The sequence below is a fragment of the Pollicipes pollicipes genome, unplaced genomic scaffold (assembly GCF_011947565.3).
Source record: "Pollicipes pollicipes isolate AB1234 unplaced genomic scaffold, Ppol_2.1 Scaffold_6686;HRSCAF=7923_pilon_pilon_pilon, whole genome shotgun sequence".
NCBI classification, from domain to species: Eukaryota; Metazoa; Arthropoda; class Thecostraca; order Pollicipedomorpha; family Pollicipedidae; genus Pollicipes; species Pollicipes pollicipes.
In genome coordinates, this window is record NW_023596921.1 from 44241489 (window position 1) to 44262394 (window position 20906).

The 20906-nt window shown below is 57.2% G+C and overlaps 2 protein-coding genes and 1 non-coding gene across 6 annotated transcripts; 2 read left to right on the plus strand and 1 right to left on the minus strand.

The window, feature by feature from the left end:
* Positions 1 to 53: 53 nt before the first annotated feature.
* On the plus strand, positions 54 to 7655 carry LOC119107248 (nucleosome assembly protein 1-like 1-B). Of its 2 annotated transcripts, none has more exons than XM_037230666.1 (9): positions 54 to 125; positions 2162 to 2404; positions 3644 to 3787; positions 4227 to 4373; positions 4823 to 4954; positions 5334 to 5471; positions 6070 to 6217; positions 6923 to 7105; positions 7366 to 7655. In XM_037230666.1, exons 2-9 carry the CDS (start codon positions 2192 to 2194, stop codon positions 7467 to 7469), a joined length of 1209 nt encoding a protein of 402 aa, XP_037086561.1. In that variant the 5' UTR covers positions 54 to 125; positions 2162 to 2191; the 3' UTR covers positions 7470 to 7655. The 2 variants fall into 2 exon arrangements, with proteins under 2 accessions (XP_037086561.1, XP_037086562.1); XM_037230667.1 differs by having other exon boundaries at positions 73 to 172.
* A 740-nt stretch (positions 7656 to 8395) lies between these two features.
* LOC119107247 (kinesin-like protein KIF3A) lies at positions 8396 to 19108 on the minus strand. Of its 3 annotated transcripts, none has more exons than XM_037230664.1 (13): positions 19011 to 19108; positions 17539 to 17858; positions 17067 to 17272; positions 16375 to 16565; positions 15432 to 15571; positions 14521 to 14718; positions 13902 to 14079; positions 13258 to 13498; positions 11854 to 12034; positions 10657 to 10872; positions 10027 to 10173; positions 8829 to 8968; positions 8396 to 8491 (listed from the first exon to the last, which is right to left on the minus strand). In XM_037230664.1, exons 2-13 carry the CDS (start codon positions 17737 to 17739, stop codon positions 8482 to 8484), a joined length of 2049 nt encoding a protein of 682 aa, XP_037086559.1. In that variant the 5' UTR covers positions 17740 to 17858; positions 19011 to 19108; the 3' UTR covers positions 8396 to 8481. The 3 variants fall into 3 exon arrangements, with proteins under 3 accessions (XP_037086559.1, XP_037086558.1, XP_037086560.1); XM_037230663.1 differs by having other exon boundaries at positions 19007 to 19108; XM_037230665.1 differs by lacking the exon at positions 19011 to 19108 and adding an exon at positions 18908 to 18968.
* On the plus strand, positions 10913 to 10986 carry TRNAI-AAU (transfer RNA isoleucine (anticodon AAU)). The gene has a single exon. It is a non-coding gene; the product is annotated as a tRNA-Ile (tRNA).
* Positions 19109 to 20906: the final 1798 nt, after the last annotated feature.

Below are 20906 nucleotides of genomic sequence, written 5' to 3' on the forward strand. Positions count from 1 at the left end.
CTTAGAGCAGGCGGCGTATGGCTGACCGAGGATGTACAACAACATATCGCCTCTTTGTAAGCGCGCTGAAATCGCGGTTCCCGGGGTTTGGTGCGGCCTGTTTGTGCAGGAGAGAGAGTTGGGGTGTAAGTGACATTTGTACATTTTTAGTGGTGGGCTGCTATCAAATCAGGTATTATATACTACTGTAGCGGTGTTTTTTTAGTGGTTGAAGTATTACAGGTTGGTCGTCCACGGCTTATTTGCCATGACGCTTTTGCCTCATGTGGGCTGAATTTGATCTAAGTCTACTCCTGTTCATGGTAAATTGTACGGAGCATTCTTTGCTGCGTTCAGATGTGACACTCTTTTTCATGGTTGAATTTACGTCAATTGGTGAGGATTATTGCTTGGAAGGTTGGGTTGATCAATGCAATCCTGCTCAGTATACAATGCCATTTCTCCCAAATTTTGCATGTGAAGTACTGCGGGAATATTTTTGCACTTGCCTCACATCCATTAGCCAGGCATGTTTTTGGTTGCTCCTTGGAAATTGTGTACAAGACATTAGATGACATCATGTCAGTTTGAATGGAGCACCTCGGCTCAGAATGAATTTGAATGACAAGTGCCACCACTGATCTAGTTAGGCTAACAATTTCTGTGAACTTACCAAAATTTAACTTTACCAAGGCTGACCTAACCTTTGTGTCGGGACTTAACCTAACAGGCACTGAACCCCACGCCCAGAAGTACTAGACCGTTAAGGCCAACACTGTAGATATGTAACATCACTGGATCAGAATCAGCTATGCCCAGAGTGTGCAGTTTGTGAAAATGGATGTTGTGCATCACATGAAGCTAAACCCACATGCTGAAGTAGACATTTATCACTTAACAAGAGCATCTGCCAAGCAAATGATCAATGCATGTGGTGTGTTTCACACATGGGAACTGTTGGTTTGCCTGTAACTTACCCAGTTTATCTTGGTTTGTTTACTTTGCCTATGAGTGTTTACCATTTTTCAGCTGATGCTCCTGTTTTGGTGTTCTTACTTTTGCTAGTCATGTAGCATAGGTGTTAGTGATCTAGTGGCATTATATATTTATGGTTATATCATTTATTTTCAATAGTAGGCTTGTGCTTCTTGTGTGTGATACCAGGTGGCTTAAAACACATATTGCTCTGGACATGTATGGGATCTATGAATTTCAGTGCATATATTATCAGTCTTTCAAAGAATTGTGGTCTTATGTTGTGAGCAATTTCTTGCTAGGTTACTATAAACAATTTTGCCATGTAACATCAATTACAAAATTGAGTGCAGTTTGCTCTGCCTTGAGTTTGGCACATACATGCACGGCATCAACCTTGCAGAATGCCAACATGACTTACACATGCTAGACCTGTATCATTTATGTGCTGAATTCAAGCATCATCAAACTGTGTTAAATTTTCAAATAGTTTTGGCTTAAAAAATGTTTGGGTAGTTTTGCTTGAAATTACTATATACTTCATGATTTCTTCAAATATTGGCTCCCTATGTGACAACATTGGTTGTGAGCTGATCTGAGCAGAGCTCAGGGCTCTGAAATGAATGGTATCCATGTGGTAAAGTTGCTGCTGGGATGTCATAGCCTTTCAGGAAATATTCAGCATAACATGTGCATTTTGCAGTGTGGCTTGATGCATGACTGATTTCACACAAGTCTCATTGTGTGGCTAACCTGGCAGACATTCAACAATCTTGCTAATTATCAGCACAAACAGGCTTACATTTCACACATTTCCTAGGGGAATGCCATTTTGCTATTTGTCATAGACTGTGCCACACACTGAAACTAAACCCCAAACTACCACCTGTGCCCAATTCTTCACTGGGAAAGTTCTTGCTTAAGGTTGTTGCTGGTCAACAAAACTTCTTTCATAGTGGTGAGCAGGGTCCCATGAGATTTCTCTCACATAAGTGGCTAGATCAAACCAAAATCCTAAGTTATTCAGCATGGTTTAGAGGAAACTGCCACAGATCAAATCAGAGGTGTCTACATGATGCAACAATAAGTGGAATGTGCAAAAAGATGGCATACTCCATTTAAAGCAACTATTGAAAGGCAAAAGCCTACACAGTATCAGTTTTAGATGCTGGAATGATACATACTAACCAGAACTGTTTGTTGGCAGATCTTACATCTGTCATCTGTCCAATCCAGCATGTCCAAAGACCCAGAGAAGGGGCTGGAGACAATGGATGACGCCGAAAGTGAGCAGCAGCAGCAGCAACAGCAGCAACAACAGCAGCAGCAGGGGGAGAGTGGCAACGAGAGCGCCAGCGTGGCCGCCCAGCTGATGCGCAACCCGCAGGTGTTGGCCGCGCTCCAGGGCCGGCTGGACGGCATGATCGGCTCACCATCCGGCTACATCGAGGTACGGCGCGGGGGCTGCCGCGCCCCGCCGCGCCCCGCCCCGCCCCGCCCCGCCCCGCCCCGCCCCGCCCCGCCCCGCCCCGCCCCGCCCACTGACGGGCACCCGGCGCCCGGAACACGTGTCGGGCCCTGTGGTATGGAGCAGGGTATGTACCGTTGTTACTGCTGGCACCAACATTGCCCTGCTCCGGGCACTGCCAATGTGCTGCTTGTGCTCCTACCAGCGTCAGCGTGGCTGGTACGACCAAACGGCGCCACCCGTGGTAACACGCAATGAACGGCGCCTGGTTCATCCAGTCTGCTGGTGCCAGCTGGTGCCAGCTGGTGCTGCATCCCAGCTAGGCGATGCCTGTGGGAGGGTAGGCCCTGCTGCCTGCCACCAGCTGTGTCTGGGTCGCAATCGCTGGCAGGCCGGCATCATTAACACGACCTCTGCTGCCGTCGGGTCCCGGCCAGCTCGTGGGTCCAGCCCTCCCGGCCGAGTTCCGGGAACGTGGGCTGTCGGGTCGGGGCGGCACGCGATGGTCTATTTCGGAGTGGTAATCGATGTCGTGTGGTCGGTGGGGTCATGCCAACCCATTTAACTTAAAATAGTAATGTATTATAATGAGGAGGTCCAAATTTCTTGGAACGTTTCCCACTCTTGACACACGCTCGGGTTGGCCGGTTGAATATGACGCTGTGGAATGGAGTCGGGGTCAACTTGAGATAAAGAAGCAATCATCCCAGGCCGTTTTTCTCTAATGCAACTATAACAGCATACTGTATGTGTTGCATATTTCAAACATGGTTTCAATACAGTTGCAAACATGTTTCCTGTTATCGTTATTCCTCTTGAAGTTCACAAAAAGTCGAATCTGAGCTGCTCTGGTGCACAATGCACCCACCTGCTGGCAATAAAAGGGCTGTCGAGTGAAAATACAGTGTAGAATGGACGCAGGTATGGTTCAGTGCGCTATCCCATTTCACGCACGTGGTGGTTTCCGCGGCGTTAATTTTATTTGCTGTCGCTGCTAGCGTGTTATGTATAATGTTGAAATTCGTGGTGCACTAAAAGTTATCCACCCTGACGAGAAGATCTGAGGCTGTGTGGTGCCGTTCCCTTGTTTTCCAAAACAGGATCGTCGCAAGCCTCTTATAGAAATTTGGGTATGGGGTTAACATTCCAGAATGCGATGACCATGGGAATTGTAGCATGTCTCGCAGTTATTCGGAACTATCAGCCACGGCTCTGTTGCAGAGTTTACCCAAGGTTGTCAAGCGAAGGATCAAAGCGCTGAAGAACCTTCAGCTGAAAGCCACCAACATTGAAGCTGCCTTTTATGAGGAGGTGCACGCGTTGGAGTGTAAATACCACAAACTGTACATGCCTCTATATGAACAGGTGAGAAATCGCCGACTATTTGCAGCCGGCTGTTGGACGCAGCGTGTGGTGGTCGGAGGGTACATCAGTGGCCGATAGGGGTGTATGAGGGGTTAGGCATCATCCTTCCCCGCCCCGCCCTTAGGCGTTGTCCGTTAGAATGCGCGGCGTGAAACGTGAGGTCCGCAACACAAGGAACTGACGTCCATGTATATGTTTATGTAACGATGCAGGAGTAATCTGGTCCGAGTTGTGCTGTGCGGCAGCCGGACGGATGGGGTGTGGGAGTCTGGCCTACGACGTTTGCCGCGTCTGTTCGATGCGCGTTGTATGGGCCTGGACGATGGTACGTGTGTGTTTGTGCGTGCGTGCGTGCGTGCGTGCGTGCGTGCGTGCGTGCGTGCGTGCGTGTGTGTGTGCGCGCGTCGGCGCCGCGAGACTGAGGCCTGGCGGCCGGCAGCGCTCGTCGGTGGTGAGCGGCGAGTACGAGCCGACCGACGCCGAGTGCGAGTTCACGCTCGACGACGAGATCAGCCTCGAAATGGAGGACAAGGCCACCATCGGCGACGGCGACGCCAAGCTACACGGCATGGACGAGCACACCAAGGTGCGTCTGCCGGCGCCGGCCGCGGCGTCTGTGCCGGCCGGAGGGGGCCGCAGACCGGGCCGTGTCAGTGGCCGCCGCCCCGGGGCGGGCCCCGGCCGGTCGTCCCTGCGTGTGCTCGGGCGAGGTGGGGGGGGGGGGGGGGGGCGGGGGCGCACTGAAAGCACCCAGGTGTGTGGGAGTCCGGTGCAGAGTGCCCCGGACTGTAGAGGCAGGGGATGTGTTGTCGTCTTCCCGGCGTGAGTGGCATCCGCGTCGGTTAGCCATTTGCCGATGTCCGCGTTCACAGCAAGCTGGGGGTGGGGACGAGCAGCAGGCAGCCACATGGTGACACGTGAGCACCGCGCCTGACCTTGACCATTGGGAGTGGCCGGGAGAACTGAGCTGGATGTGTCTGGTGACGGGGACTGCTGGTACGCGTGCTCTAGACTGACAGTCCTTGGGCGGCGCAGGGCATCCCCGACTTCTGGCTGACCGTCTGCAAGAACGTGGAGCTGCTTTCGGAGCTGATCCGGGAGCACGACGAACCCATCCTCAAACACCTCACCGACATCACGGTGGCGTTCTCCGAGAAGGAGCCCATGGTGAGCCCGGCCGCGCCGGCCGGCGCCCCGGCGCGCGGTGCCAGTGTAGCGTGGTGCGGCTGCTGGGCTGCCTGGTCACCTCAGACCTGCTGGGGGCCCGGCGTGCGGTGCCAGTGTAGCCTGGTGCGGCTGCTGGGTTGGCCTGGTCACCTCACCTCAGTCTGGTCTGGTCTGGTCTGGTCTGGTCACCTGCTGGCGCTCTGGTCACCTCAGACCTGCTGGGGGCGCCAGCTTCCACCGTGTGGAGACGCCGGCACCGTGTGGGCGCATCAGTGGTGGTGTCTGCGCCGGCTGCAGTAGTGTTTTTTTTTTAGGCTGGGTGAGCTGCGCCCCGCGAGCTCATGCCCGTCTGGGCGGCTGACCATCTCTGCTTTGGCAGGGCTTCACGCTCGAGTTCCACTTCTCGTCCAACGAGCACTTCACCAACACGGTGCTGACGAAGGAGTACTTCATGAAGTGCCGGCCCGACGACAAGGAGCCGTTCACGTTCGAGGGCCCCGAGATCTACAAGTGCAAGGTGGGGTGGACGTTTGGTCTGCAAGATCGAGGGGCGCAGGCGTATTGATTTGCTGGCACGCGGAAGCCAACGTGCAAATTGTATCTCGAAAACGTGTTAGGACTGAATGTGCAGAATGGAATGACTTAGGGAATTGCTCAGAAGTGAACGTGGCATGCTGTGGAATGTGCAAAATGTAAGCAACAGTAATATGGTATTGTTTTTCTGTAGAAACATTGCAGATGGACGGTATCTGTTTCGCAGCAGTCTGCAAAAATGTCTGTTAGCATATAGAAGCCAACTTTCTTTGAATGTCACATACCACAGTTGGTACAAGTTGTCATAGCTAGAGGGATACAATGGAGCACTGCTCTAGCTTATTTTATGGCTGGATTTAGAGTGGAGCCGTGCTTACGAACACCGGCTGGCTGGTGCGCGCTCCCCGCCAGCAGCCTGCTATGTAGTGCGGCGCTGGTGACTCGTCAGTCCCCCCCCCCCCTCCCTCCCCGCCCGTCGCTCAGCGGCCGCGGGGCGCGGTCGTCTGTCGTCGGCTGGCGCGCGCCCCGCCGGGCGCCCGGCGCGCTCGGCGGCCACCTCAGACGCGTGTGGCGCCCCGCAGGGCTGTACGATAGACTGGCAGAAGGGCAAGAACATCACGCTCAAGACGATCAAGAAGAAGCAGAAGCACAAGTCGCGCGGCAGCACGCGCACCGTCACCAAGACGGTGCAGAACGACTCGTTCTTCAACTTCTTCAACCCGCCGTCCGGTATGCCGAGTTCCGTGACTCGATGGCCGTGACGTGGTGGGCGGCGCGGGGGAGTCCTCGCGCCGCCACCCGGCGCTGGGGGACAGGCGCAGGATTACTGTGCAATAGATGGATCACGGTGCGACTGTCCTCATCTCGGGTCTATACACGCAGACGACGAGGTTAAACAGACGAGGTTAAAGTGAAGCCAATAACGACGTGGAGTGATGCACCTGGCTCTTCCATTCACTGAAGCGGAATACGAATGATAAATGCCGTGCTGCTCCGCTGCGCTCTGAGCGTTCATTTGGCGCTTGCGCCCGCCGTCCGTTCGCAGTGCCCGTGTCAACTGTAATCAAGCGTGCTTCGATCTTCGGGTAACTCTCATGTGGCTATTCAACCAGCGCTAGGCCCCCCGCCCCCCTTGTCTTATGAAGCGAACCCTTTACCAGTGCCAGTCAGCATCATGTGGCACGAGTCATCCCACGGGCGTCCCCTCGCCAATGCCGCTGGTGGAACCCTCCCCCCCCCCATGCTCGCGCCGGATTCCTCCGAGCGCAGCCGAACCCCTTCCTAGCGCAGGCGCACCCCTCCCCAGCGCACGTCGTGAACACCTTTACTCAATGGGAACTCTAACCCATCAGGCGCGTCCCATGCCACCCCTTACCGTTGACGGCTGCGACCCTGCGCCGGCCTGACGGCGGGCCTGACCCGGGCTGCCCGCAGTACCGGACGACCCGGACGCGGACGTGGACGAGGAGGTGCAGGGCCAGCTGACTGCCGACTTTGAGATCGGTCACTATATCCGCGAGCGCATCGTGCCGCGCGCCGTGCTCTACTTCACCGGCGAGGCGCTTGAGGAGGACGACTACGACGACGAGGAGGAAGAGGAGGACGGCGACGAGGGCAGTGAGTGTCGACGGCGTGTCTACTTTCCATAGGTTGCCAGCGTTGTGGTTTCAGTACGGTGGTTATCGTACAGACATTGACTTTTATGCCATTTTCACACACGAGGCATTCTTTGGTATTCACTCGGAATCGTCCGTTCATTATCGATGTTCAGGCCGGCCCAAGATAGCAGGTGCCGGAATTTGAAACCTGGCGCATCATGCACCCGCCAGTGAAGCGTGAACTCCTCGGCATGATCTGTCCGTCCTGTCCGTCCGCAGGCGAGGAGGACATGGACGACGAGGAGGACCCCGACTTCGACCCCAAGAAAGCCAGAGCGCCAGGCGGCAAAGCCGGCGACCCGCAGGAGTGTAAACAGCAATAGACGCCTCGGCCGCGCCCGCTGTCCTGTCGGGTGGCCCCATTCCTGATTCACATTCGCCCCCGGCCCCCACGCCCCCGATTGCTGACACTGACGCCCGGTGTTCTGATGTGTGTTGATGTACTTCTGCGATAGCCGACCGCCGGCGTCGCTTGCGCCGGCCGGCCCATAATAAATCTTCGTTCTGTGCGCGTGCGTGTATTGCGCGACCTCCGCCACGTGCGTCAGCTGTCGGCCGGACATGGCCACAGGCCGCACGCCGGCGACAGCCTGGGACTGTCTCAGCTGGAAGCCCGCCCGAGAGGCCGACCGCCGACGCAGCCGGCTCCACACACACACGCGGTGATCCCCAGGTCAGGCGGCCAGCCCGCTGTCTGACGTGCAAAGCTACCGGCCGCGCGGCGCTGAGGCGGCGTGTGAGCGAGCCACCTTCACACCGGCGAGGACGTCGGCGAAACATGGCCGCACCAGCCCGGACTGGTGGCGCCGCCGCCGTGCTCTGTGTCGTCCTCGTGGCACGTCGGGTTACATCGTACGCCAAGCTCGCTCATTCGCATACACTGCCTGAGGCGCGGAGTACACGGTGAATATAAGTGCGGGCGGGCAGCGAGCCCTGCATCGGTCTCGGCTCCGGCGAGGGGTGGGGCTCCCGTTGTGCGGACATCCATCCGCGGAGTGAGATCAGGTGCGACACGCCCCAGTGAACCGCAACACCTCACGACAAACAGTCCGAGCGCTCCAGATACAGCCTCATCACAGTCGGAGGCGGTCGCAGTCACCGCTTCGCCGGATGCGCAAAGTCAACCGCGTTATCATGCCGCGGCGTTCGGGTGGAGCCGCCGCGCGCGCGGCAGGCTAGACTAGAATTACTGCACACGGTCGGGAGGCAGCCTCGCTCGCAGCGCGGCTGACGTCAGCAGGGTTGCCTGAAGGGTTATCACAGCAGGCCGCCGTCTCCTCCACCAGCGCCCCGAAGCTGGGGCGGCTGGCGTGGCAGGATCGCGCCCCGTCGGTCTCACATCCGCCTGGAGCGACACGAGACCGTGTCACGCAGCACTCGCTGGCCGTCACACGGCGACCGCGGCGTCCCCGTGCCGGCCAGTGGCTGCCTTATGCAGTTCAGCGGAGCTGTACACCCCGCCGGCGGCTCCCATGGCTGAGCGCGGGCAGGAGCGCGGCCACCACCATCCCTCGCAGCATGATACAATATGACACGCGATTCCTGTTCCGTCCGACACCAGTGATCCACAGCCCCGCGCATCAACATCCACAGCTGTAAGCGCGTGCCGCAGTGCGGCATGGTCCTCCGTGCACAGTGCGCTGGGCGCCCCCGACCTCAGCGGCTCGCGACGGCGCACTCACTGTCTGGCAGCGGTGCCGGGAGGGACTGCAGAGCCGCGAGGCCGCGCCTGTCGGTGCTTGGCCGACTTGGGCCGGATGGCCACGCCCGGTCCGTCGGCGGAGTACGACAGGTACACGTGCGACAGGTCCACCAGCGGCGGCTGCAGCGGGTCAGGTGTGAGCGGGGAGCACGCTCGCGGAGTGCGACAGGCACACGCGAGACAGATCCACCAGCGGCGGCTGCGGCGGGTCAGGCGTGAGCGGGGAGCACGCTCGCGGAGTGCGACAGGCTCACGCGAGACAGATCCAACAGCGGCGGCTGCGGCGGGTCAGGCGTGAGCGGGGAGCACGCTCGCGGAGTGCGACAGGCACACGCGAGACAGATCCACCAGCGGCGGCTGCGGCGGGTCAGGCGTGAGCGGGGAGCACGCTCGCGGAGTGCGACAGGCACACGCGAGACAGATCCACCACCAGCGGCTGCGATACGTCAGCTCCAGCGAGGGTGACGGATGTTCAGGGAGCACGACACGCCCTTCCGCGACTGCAATACGACAGCCGCGCGTCGTGAGCAAGGACACTGCAGGGGAGCGGCGCTCGTGACCGAGCACGGGGCATGACCCGTGAGAGGCAGATGAACTAAGACTTGTGAGAGGACAGAAGCATCACCGGACAAAGACGGACCGGGCACGAACTGCGACCCGCGGTCGTAGCACGACGCGTGATACGGCAGACGTAACGTGACTGGTGAGCATAACATGCTAGTACTGGTGATAGGTAAGATATTAGTACTAGTGGTAGATATGATACTGGTGCTAATGACATGAGATACTAGTACCAACGACATGATGCCAATATTATTGGCAGATAAGATACGAACACCAATGACATAAGATATTAGTACAAGTAGTTGATGAAATACTGGGACGAGTGATAAATAAGACACTAGCCCTAGTGATATATCAGATACTAGCACTCGTGAAATATAAAATAATTATCAGTGTCAGGCGGCATGCGACAAGCCATACATGACATTAGCGCGCCCGGCGGTGGGCGCACATACAGGACAACCTACCGGTCCGATCCAGCACGGCATCGCACCTCGAGACTGCCCACACAAACACCACACGTTACGCATCAGCCCCTCCCGCTGCGTGGCACCAGCGGGTCCGCCCCGGCGGACGCCTGTGGCAGCCGGCCCGGCGCGGCTCCCCCCAGTCACCTCCGGCTGACGGTCGGCATCGGCCGGGTCCGTGTTGCGCCGCATGTTGTTGCCCGTGTAGGCGACGCAGCGCAGTTGCCACTCCCCGATCTCGTCGTTCCAGCTGGCGTACTGCTCCACCATGCTCTGGTACTCGGCCGGGATCGCCTGCCGCGAGCAGGCCGCCCGTCACCGCACGGAACCGCGCAAGGGAGAGCGGCGACTCGTCACCGCGCAGGGGAGACAGGTGACCCGTCACCGCACAAAAGAGAGCAGGGGAGAGCGGTGAACCGCCACCGCTAGGAACGCGCTGGGGAGAGCGGTGACCCGTCACCGCCCGGAACGCGCAAGAGAGAGCGGTGACCCGTCACCACACGAAACGCGCATGGGAGAGCGGTGACCCATCATCGCACGGAACGCGCAGGTGAGCACGGCACATCGGCCGGGACCTGGTCAACAACGCCGCGCTTACATCGCAGGTCAGTTCACAGACATGGAATGACCCACGGAATGCCACAGTTTCAATGACTCGTGGGGCATGGAGTGGGTGTTCACCGACATCCAATGACGCTCATCAACGGCATTGCACGTCGCGTCTACGCCAGTCTAGCGGCACACCAGCTGAGACGGCGGCGCACCGAACTCGCTCACCTGGTCGATGAGCAGCTGCTGGAGGCGTAGGTCGCTGGTCAGTTGTCGCACGTTCTCGAGCAACCCCTCCTTCTCGCGCTGCTGTTCGGCGCGCAGGTCCTCCAGCTCACATTTGGCCTCCAGCAGCAGCTGCCACACTTTGCGCAGTTTCTTGGTCTTGCCCACCGCCTCTTCCTGAAGAGAGCTGTAGCGCTCCTCGATGTCTAGACGTTCCGCCTGAAGAGGCACGGGCGGTCTTACTCATCACCATCCCCGTGGCCGGTTAGCTCAGTTGGTTAGAGCGTCGTGCTAATAACGCGAATGTCGTGGGTTCGACCCCCACACTGGCCAGAGTTTTCGATGACTGCGGCGAAAACATGTGATCACCGGTTCTCGGCGCGGCCTTCGCTGACGCGGGCTTTTGTTCCCCAATCCTACAGACATCAGGAGTCAAAACCCTTGCCTCACAGAAGGTTCAGTATCCTACTATTCACCTGTGTCACGACGTTAGCGCTACAACAAAAACTAATCGACGGGAGCGGGGGTGCTACATGGCGTAACTGCGTCTTACAGAACTCGCAGGAAATCAGTGCTACACAACAAGATTTATACTTAATAAGAGCACACCTTATTACATCTACCGCAAGGACTTATACCATACTTATACATGACAGTACTTCTACTGCAATGTATGACATGAGTGCTAGACGACAAAACTTCTACTCAGTTAGCCCAGGTGGTTGGTGGAAAAACTTAAACCCGTCATTTTTTGTATAGAAAAAACCTATACAGGTCTTACTTATAATCAACAATCTTTATCTGCAAAAACCTCATACACGTCAAAACTTACGCTGCACACGCACACACCAGTCATTACTTTTGCAGCCAATAAGTACACCATCTTAGTATAACATACAGCCCTTACTTATAAGCATATTCTTTAATATAATAGTATAACATACTTTAACATATACAATACCTCAAGAAAAGTTTTAAGCTTTAAAAAGTTTAGTGCAAAATGTTGCAAAGCACCCAGCATGGCTGTCACACGCAGCTGTCGCATATGAATGCCATGTGGGAGTTGTATTCATGTAGGCGTGAACAAGCAGTGCCTGACTCGAAGGCGTCAGGAGCAGATTTAGGAGCATGAGTACCAAATAAAGTCCTCAAAATCTCGAGTGCGGCGTCACCGGCCGGCAGTGGCCCAGCTCGCCTGACCTCCTTCATCTGCAGCGCCTGCTGTAGCTGGCGCTCGTTCTGCTGGCGCCGTTCCAGCTCGCGGGCAGACTCTTCCAGCAGGCGCTGCTGCTCCTCCGACCGCTCCAGCAGGTTCACACCGCCCACGATGATCTTCTTCTCCAGCAGCGCCAGCTTCTCGGCCAACTGATCATGCGCCCGCCTGGGGGAAGGGGGGGGGGGCGACGGTCACGACGGTGCTGAACATAAACACGGCCAGACAACGACAACAATGCTAAGGACACCAGTTCAGACGCCATTCACTACTTCTGGAAAAAGTGGAGTAAATTCTATGAATTGTGAAGGGCCAGCAGGTAATGCTCTCCCGGGCAGCACCACGAGATAAGTCACTATCCTCACGCATGCTAGCATTCACACGAGTCCTCTCGAGGAACATCATCCAGCATGGCGCCGACTCAGCCAGGCGTGATAAACGACCTCGGCACATGGCCCATCGAGAAAAGTTGGTCTACGCGGTCACCGGACTACTCCTCCTCCCCACCGCCGGCATTCCCGCAGTCACGGATCTCCCCCCCCCCCCCCCCCCAGCCTGCCATCAGCCCCACGGTCACTGGAACTCTCCTTCCCCTCCCAGCCACCATCAGAGCCCCAGTCACGACTACTCCCTCCCCTCCCACCCGCCGGCATTCCCGCAGTCACCGGATCTCTCCCCCCCCCCCCCACCCCCCCCCCCCAGCCGCCATCAGCCCCCCGGTCACCGGACTACCTCCCCTCCCACACCGCCGGCATTCCCGCAGTCACCGGATCCCCCCCCCCCCCCCCCCCAGCGCCATCAAGCCCCACGGATCACGGACTACTCCTCCCCTCCCAACCGCCGGCATTTTCCCGCCAGTCAACCGGACTCCCCCCCCCCCCCCCCCAGCCGCATCATCCCGACGGTCCCGGGCTACTTCCCCCTCCCCACCGCCGGCATTACCCGCAGTTCACCGGATCCCCCCCCCCCCCCCACAGGCCGCCATCAGGCCCGGACAGTCACCGGAATTCTCCCCCCCCCAGCCGCCATTCAGCCCCACGGGTCACTGGACTACTTCCTGTTCCCCTGTCCCAGGCTACCATTCATCCGCCAGTCTATCGGCTTACTTTCCCCCCCCCCCCCCCAGCCCCCATCATATTCCCCACCAGCCACCGGACTACTTCTCCCCACCTCCCAGCCGCCATTCAGCCCCACAGTCCCCACTGGGACTATTCCTCCCCTCTCCCTCCCCCCTCCCAGACGCCTATTGAGCCTCCACAGTCACCGGACTACTCCTCCCCCTCCCAGCCGCCATCATCCCCCAGTCACCGGACTACTTCCCCCTCTCCCGTCGCCATCAGCCCCACAGTCACCGGGACCACCCTTTCCCCGCCGCCACCAGCCCCACTCACTGCGCCTGCGCCAGCTCCTTCTCGTGCTGGTCAACCTGCTGCTTGAGCCGGCGCCGCTCAGCCTCGGCCATGCCCTTCTCTTGCTGGAGGCGGCGCCGGTCCTCCGCTAGCTGGGCCTGCACCTCAGCCACCTGCTCCTCGGTGAGACGGCGCGGCCGGCGGCGGCGCGGCGAGCCGTCGGCGGCCGCCTCCTCGCCGCCGGACTCCTCCGCCGAGCCGCTGTCCGAGTCGCCACCGCCCTCTGACGGTGACCGAGAGGGCGGCCGGGTCAGATGGGGCCGCGGCCGCGGGGGAGGGGGGGGGGGGGGCTGATCATACAGCGCCACAGTCGGCCCGCAAGCTCGAGTGTCGGAGACAACACGCGACATGGCTCCAGGTCGGTCCAAAAGCCGGACGAGAGTCACCCTGTGTTCAAAGGACTGTGAAGGTTTGAAAATGACAAAATATAATTCAAATTTAGGCGACTGGCAATTTTGCAATAATTACGAACAACATATATGCATGCTTACCGCATGAAACTCCGTGTGCCCCACAAGAGGTTGTGTAGCACTCCGAAGCACCACCCCCTCCACGTCGGCAGCCACCCTGGCCGGTAGTCTCTCACCGCCAGCACCCCCGACCGTGCCGGCAGCACCGGTACTCACCCTCCTCCTCCAGGCGACGGCGCAGCTCCTCGATCTCCTTCTGGAACTGGCGCAGCAGCGCGTCCTTCGGGTCCTCGTTGATCTTGGCGCTGTTCTTGATGCTCTTGGCGCGGTTGGCATACCGCAGCGTGCTCAACGTCTCGTCGTAGTTGTAGTCGGCAGGGCCGGCGTTGGCAATCTGTGGAAGGCAGTCATCGGTGAAACGAAACCGAGGGCCTTATTCAGCGTTAGAGAGAGCACGGTACTACACCATCGGCGGGCGACAAGTACTACACCAAATGGTGGCATTAGAACTTAGCAGGCGAGCACCAAACGACAGCCACAACGGGAGCGGCACCATACGGTCGTAGCCGCATTGGCAGGCAGTCCCATGATCTGGCGAGACCAGCGTCCCTCCATACCATTAAAGCAATCGCCAGAACGCGACTCGTTTTCATGCGGTGAGACTTGGGAGCGCAGCGATACTTATTCCTTGTCGCAATCCCAGCAGTGAGAAAAACATTGCACAGGTATCCCAAAAGCAACAGGTCGGCAGGTTGTGCAGGGACATGCGCGCTGCAGACAGATGACGAAGATAACGAAAGACGGACGACAGCAGCCACAGCACCGGCCTACTCACCATCACCGTCTTGCTGTTGCCGCCGAGCGAGTCCTGCAGCAGGCGCGTCAGCTTGGAGTTGCGGTAGGGCACGTGGGTGCTCTTGCCGTCCACCAGGGCCGAGATGACGTTGCCGAGGGTGGAGAGCGACAGGTTGATCTTGGTGGCCTCCTTCAGGCGCTGACCGGTGGCGCCCGTCTTGCTCTGGCGCTCCGAGCCCTGGGCGGCCGGCCAACGGCGGTTACTGCCGGCTCAGCGGCGGCTGGCAGCTCTGCCGCCCGTTACCATAACCCCGACGCGCGGCGACCGAGGGCACTCGGCCACTGGAGGATACCGGTGGAGGCAGCGGGGTCAGTCGCACTTGGGCAGACACTAGGCGCGGGACAAAACTGTTCCGACACGGGACAGCCTCATCACGTACCAACCAATGTATTCCACAGCCATGCATAGCCTCGTGGCTCGTCATGCAAGCCCATAGTGTTACGGATGGTATCCCAATAAATGTTGACGGCCATACTCGCAGAAAATGTGCGGTACCCTACCCTAAGTGATTCTACCCCTTCCCACGGGATCTATGAATTCACTTCACAGATGGCCACGTCCACAAATCTGAGCCAAGTTGACATGTACTCTGCTCCGCTTTCCCTTCCTGCTAGATTGCGGAGCTCAACTCCGAACACTCAGTCGGTGTCAGACGTCAACGGGCAACAGCGGAGCTCTGGCACTGGCTTCCGTGGCCCTCCGGACATCTGCGGCGCCCTGACACCGACCTCCGTGGCCCGCCGGGCATCTACGGCGCCCTGACACCGACTCCCGTGGCCCGCCGGGCATCTGCGGCGCCCTGACACCGATTTCCGTGGCCCGCCGGGCATCTACGGCGCCCTGACACCGACCCCCGTGGCCCGCCACCACCAGCCCTCGCTGCCGCTCACCGCCAGGTCGACCAGATGTAGTTTACCGACGCGCACGTGGTTCTGGCCGTCCAGGCCCCGCTCGCTCCGTTCCACGGTGGTGGTGAAGATAGCGTGCGAGCGCGAGCTGTGCTCGTTCATGTTGGTCGCGCCCACCGATCCTGCGGCGGACAGGCTGTGGCTGGTGGCAGGCTCGGCAGAGGGCACGGCATAGGGCACACAGCCCGCACGAGAGCGCGGCACTTGGCGGAGGTATGTGTCAGACAGCAAATGGCATACCAGCAGGCACCGTTTGGCTCTCCACCCCCCCAAAAAACTCAGGCGTAAGGACATGGAAATATACGACGCTGCAGGGACTGTGCGATTCCAGCCCTGAAAACGTCGTCCGTAACTGGCCTTGGGTCATCGCATGACGGGGTATGAATTCAGTAGCCACCTAAGAAATTGCCGATACCGGCAACACACAATCATGGTTATGGAAAATTGCCTTCTACGTGCCGAAGCCGTACTTCTGACACCTCAAATCTCACCACCCGATTGGTGGCAAGGATAAAGAAATGAACAGCGGCAAAAAGTTCAAACGTATTATATTCTAATGTATATATATATATATATATATATATATATATATATATATATATATATATATATATAACTTCAGTTGACAACACCGCATACGTAACCGCGTATCCACAAAGCATCAGGGCTTAAAATACCCTCGGGTGCCGATGACTACGTCATCCAGTACTCGAAAGCCATGACCACAGCGCGTTCACACACGTCCGTTCGCGACGGTCGACGGCTGTTCCCAGCGCCCAGAGTGACGACGATTGGTCCAAAATAAGGCAGATTAGCGCTGTATTGTTCGATTTCGTTACCACATTTCTTGACGGTCAGCTCCAGACGAACGCAAACGAGTGTGGGGGCACGGTGGTGACAGCGATCCACATCCTGGGGTACCTACTGTTTTTATTCCCCAGCGTCATGATCTTGTCCATGTCGTCGGCGTTGTTGACGACGAACGCCGACAGGTCCTTGACGTAGACGCCGACGTCGGGCCGTTCCTTGACCTCGAGTCGCTGGCTCTGCACCTTGCCGAGCAGGTCGCGCACCTCCTCGTTGTAGATCTCCAGGTAGGAGACACGCACCAGAAACCTACCGGGCGTGGCGAGACGGTTCGGCCTCGGACTGACGACCCAGCGGAGCCCCACCAGCAGCGCCCGATGAGGTCGGGTGCACAGCGCGAGAGCGGCCGATCGACACCATCCACCTGCGACACGCCTGCGCTCGACTCCAGGCGGGGGCCGAATCCAAGGAGCAATGGATTTTTTCCGTCCAATTTTGTCTTGTCTTTCCGTCCAATTTTGTCCAATTTTCCTGGGGTCACGGTGAAAATGATGACTTTGCAAATGCTGTCTGAATCGGAATCCGAGTTCATTCAACCAAGTCGTGAAAGATTTGACTTGAAAGTAATGTAAGTAAGAGGATTTTCATATTCCGACCAGATACCAGGCGGAGCCTGTGTGAATATGAATCTGAATGCAAACTCTGCCCCTGATCGGTGCATCAACAATCCATTGCCGCCCCTAGGCCACACGAAAAGGCGGCATCCTTAAACATATCAATGCCATAGCATCCTCTTTTGCCAAAACGTACTTGGTGTCGCCTGCTGCCTTGGAGATGTGTCCAAAGATGTGCGCGAACGAGTTGGGAATGATTCCCTTCTTCTCTGCCACTGATCGGACTCCCTCCATGGTGAACGTCTTGCCCGTGCCGGTCTGACCGTACGCAAATATCGTGCCGTTGTATCCCTCCAGCACATTTTCCACGATAGGGCGCGCCACCTGGTTGTATATGTCGAACTGTCGGCAGATACAGAACAGTGTAAGCGCAGAGCATAGACCGGCGGCACGGACGGGATTTTGCCCCTTCCAGCCAGCTTGGTGACGACAGTACGAGAAGTTCTTACCCTCGTGCACTTCGTGGGCGTGGGCGGGCGAGGCCGGATGTCAGGAGGCCAGCAGCGACTCTCGTCTGTCCGAGCTGCGGCGGCGTGGCGGGGACTCACCAGCCTGTGACCGGACCGGCCCACCAGGGGCCCTGCTCGCGCCTCGCCGGACCCCCTCACCTGTTTGGAGTCCGGCCCGAACGCCACGTCGAAGGTGAATGTCTTGGCCGGCTCGGAGGCGGCGGCGGCGGCCGGCGTGCGCAGCGACACGGCGCCGCTCAGCGCGTTCACCTCCACCGCGCTCCGGCAGCCGTTTGTCACCTCCGTCTCGTTCAGCGGCCGCACGCGCACCGCCACGCGCACGTTGTCCTTGTCGGCCATGGCCCGCCGCCGGCTGCGGCCGCGGACGGTGTCGCGGCGCCGAGGCGAGCTCTCTCAGATGTGATGCTGAGGTTGTGCATGCAGCTTAAAGCTTGGTTGTTCTGAATCCAAGTTGATGCCTGTGATGAAAAGAGCACTGAGATGAGCCTCAGCCATTGGTTAGAAGTATCCAAGACATGGCACATGCACTTATCAGTACATATTAGTAACATTGCTTTCAAATGTGACCAGTGTATTAATGTAAATGCTGCCCCATGATTTCACAGCACTGCTAACAGATGTAATGCAGCAACATACAAAACCTTTTCATATTTTAGGTTAGCCATTATGCTTGAGCATTTAGAAACATCACCAGAATAAAAATGGTGACCAAGGCCTCTTTCCAAATACACTTCCCCTATCCACCCTCATTCACAATAGTGTTCTAATCAATATAAAAAAGAAGTTGAGATCATGACTCACCTACCTAACTCATTTATCTACCTTTGGTCTGTCACTCATTATATGTCATGTGTAATTTATATCATCCTTGACTTTACCTTTTAAGGCAAGTTTGCAAGAAGATATCATTAGAAGCCAAAGTTTGGGCACAGTGTCATAAAAGTGCCAGAAATATGACTATGCTGCATCTGTCAACAATATTTTTTGCACTTGCAATTATTTTAAGCCTTTAAATCCTCCACAGCTCATAAGCTTAAGGCAACTGTTACATTCAGTTAACACAGGTGTACAAATATGAAGCATGCAAGTTGATATCCAGCATCATCATCCTTATATGATAACTGAAAATGTCTTACAACTTAAAAAAAACAATAGACAACATGTTGTCCACTGCCATAAGAGAGCAATATTTTGAATCTATGCCCAAGTGACAAAATGGAGGGCACACATGCACCATGTGTGAAATAGGACCCAATGGACTACCTGAGATTCAGATGTGATGTACAACAACCTGACTCATGGTATTTATGTACTGAAAATGAAAAACCCTACTTCCAGTGTGAAAATGTGAATGGTGCTACTGCACTCATATTTCAAAACATGCTTTTCCTACCAACTTATCTAGCTACATACATATACTATACACACAGAATATGAAATGTTTATTCAACCCAAAATTGCAATAAAATCAAGAAGCCAAGTTCTCACGTCTCAGTCCACTCCTCACCAAATCATGGCTCACTAGAGGATTCATATAGAATGCAGTATGCAATTGGACGTTTCCTATTAAATTTCCTATGGATCCCTCTCCTAAAGGCCATCGTACCTACAAGCGCATATGCGGTGTATATGTGGATAGGAACCCGGCGCCCACCTCGCACACAAACTGTGCTATGCACGGTTCTTTTGGATGCGACAGGTTTTATCGATAGCCATTTTCTATAAAAACATTGAATGGCTACAAATGTGGCGCAGCAGCAGCTGTTGAGGTTTGTGATCAATGACCTGCCAGCTGTTTGGTGACGTCAACAAGAAGGCTGGGGCCGGCCAGCGTATTGCCCCGCCCAGTTGTGCGTATCGCTCCATTCGTGGCGGCAGAGAGGCATAAGCTAGGGAAATAAAAAGAATAAGTATAAAGAACAGAGGGAGTAAGCTAATCCGAAAAGAAACACTCCCGTCGGCCTCGTTTTTAGGTAAGTTTGGCTATTTTCTGCTCCCGCACAACTTATTTGGCGAAACTAAAACCATGCATTAAAGCTACGTGAGCAGCTGACAGAAGGAAATACAAAGAAACGTGACATCAGAACCTCTACGAGTAGATTCACAAAAAGGCTGAGAATGTGCCTTGCGCGGTTTTTGTAGGGAATTTTTATACACAATGCGGCTGATAAGCAAATTACATCCGGATGTCTGTCTTTCAGCTGTAATGTGTATTCTGTGGTACAAAAAGCAAAACATGTACAAGCAGTCTTGAACGATACATCACTTAGCACTTTTCAACACCATGTAATAGCATTCGAACTTTTTGGGATACTGAACAACGCGGCCAAAGCTAAACGCTGCACAACTAGCCTACAAGCGAGTTACAAACCACGAACGAACACCGCTCACCGTTGTACGCAAAACAGCCAGACCACGCAGCCGGGGTCCCGGGTCAGTCCACCACGGCGTCATCACAATGCCAATCAAAACTCGGCCAGCGGGTTGTCGGCCGGGGCCAGGCCAGTGCCGCTGCGTGTGACCTGTATGAGCTGCTTCTGCTCCTCGAGCATCATGTACTGGCGGATGAGGCGGCGCAGTTCAGCCTCGTTGCCAGCCACGCCGCTGCGGCGTAGCACGGCCAGCACGTCCTGCTGCTCGACGTGTCGCCGGCCACCGGACACCTCGCTCAGCCAGCCGAGCACCATCCGCTCGAACTGGCTGATGGCGGCGTCCACTTCTCGCAGCGCCTCGGCCGTCATCCGGAGGCCGGCCGCGCTCTGGCGGAACCAGCGGCGCGTACGGCCCGGCGGCAGGCCGACCAGCGAATTCAGTCGCCGGCCGACGGCCGCGGCCGGGCGGGGCCGGGTCACGCGCTGCGCCGCCGCCGCCACCCTCGCCGCCTCGCGTCGCTCCTCCTGGTCGCGATCATAGGTGGGGAACAGGCGTGCGAACGCCTCCTGCTGGGTGACCCGTCGGCCGGCAGCGAGCAGCGTGGTCCGCCCCCGCCGGTCGGCGCCATCAGCTGACGCGGCGGCGGAGCCCCGCCGCCCCACAGGCGTCTTGGCCGTCGACTCTTGCAGCGACCGTTTCTGGCGAGGCGTGCCAAACACGCTCTCGCCCAGCGTGGTCAACGTGCTCTGGCGAGTCGTAGCCGACGCGCCCTGGCGAGGCGTAGCCGACGTGCTCTGACCAGGCGTAGCCGACGTGCTCTGACGCAGCGTCGCAGACGTGCTCCGACGCGGTGTAGCCAATGTGCTCTGACGCGGTGCAGCTGACGTGCTCTGACGCGGCATGGCAGACATGCTCTGGCGAGGCGTAGCCGACGTGCTCTGACGCGGTGTAGCCGACGTGCTCCGACGCGGTGTAGCTGACGTGCTCTGACGCGGTGCAGCTGACGTGCTCTGACGCGGCGTGGCAGACGTGCTCTGTGTGTCGCGGCTCCTCCGGTCGGCAATGTCGTCCTCATCCGCCGAGTCGTCGCGCAGGGACCGCCGGGCCAGCGTGCCGACGGTGCCGCCCGGCGA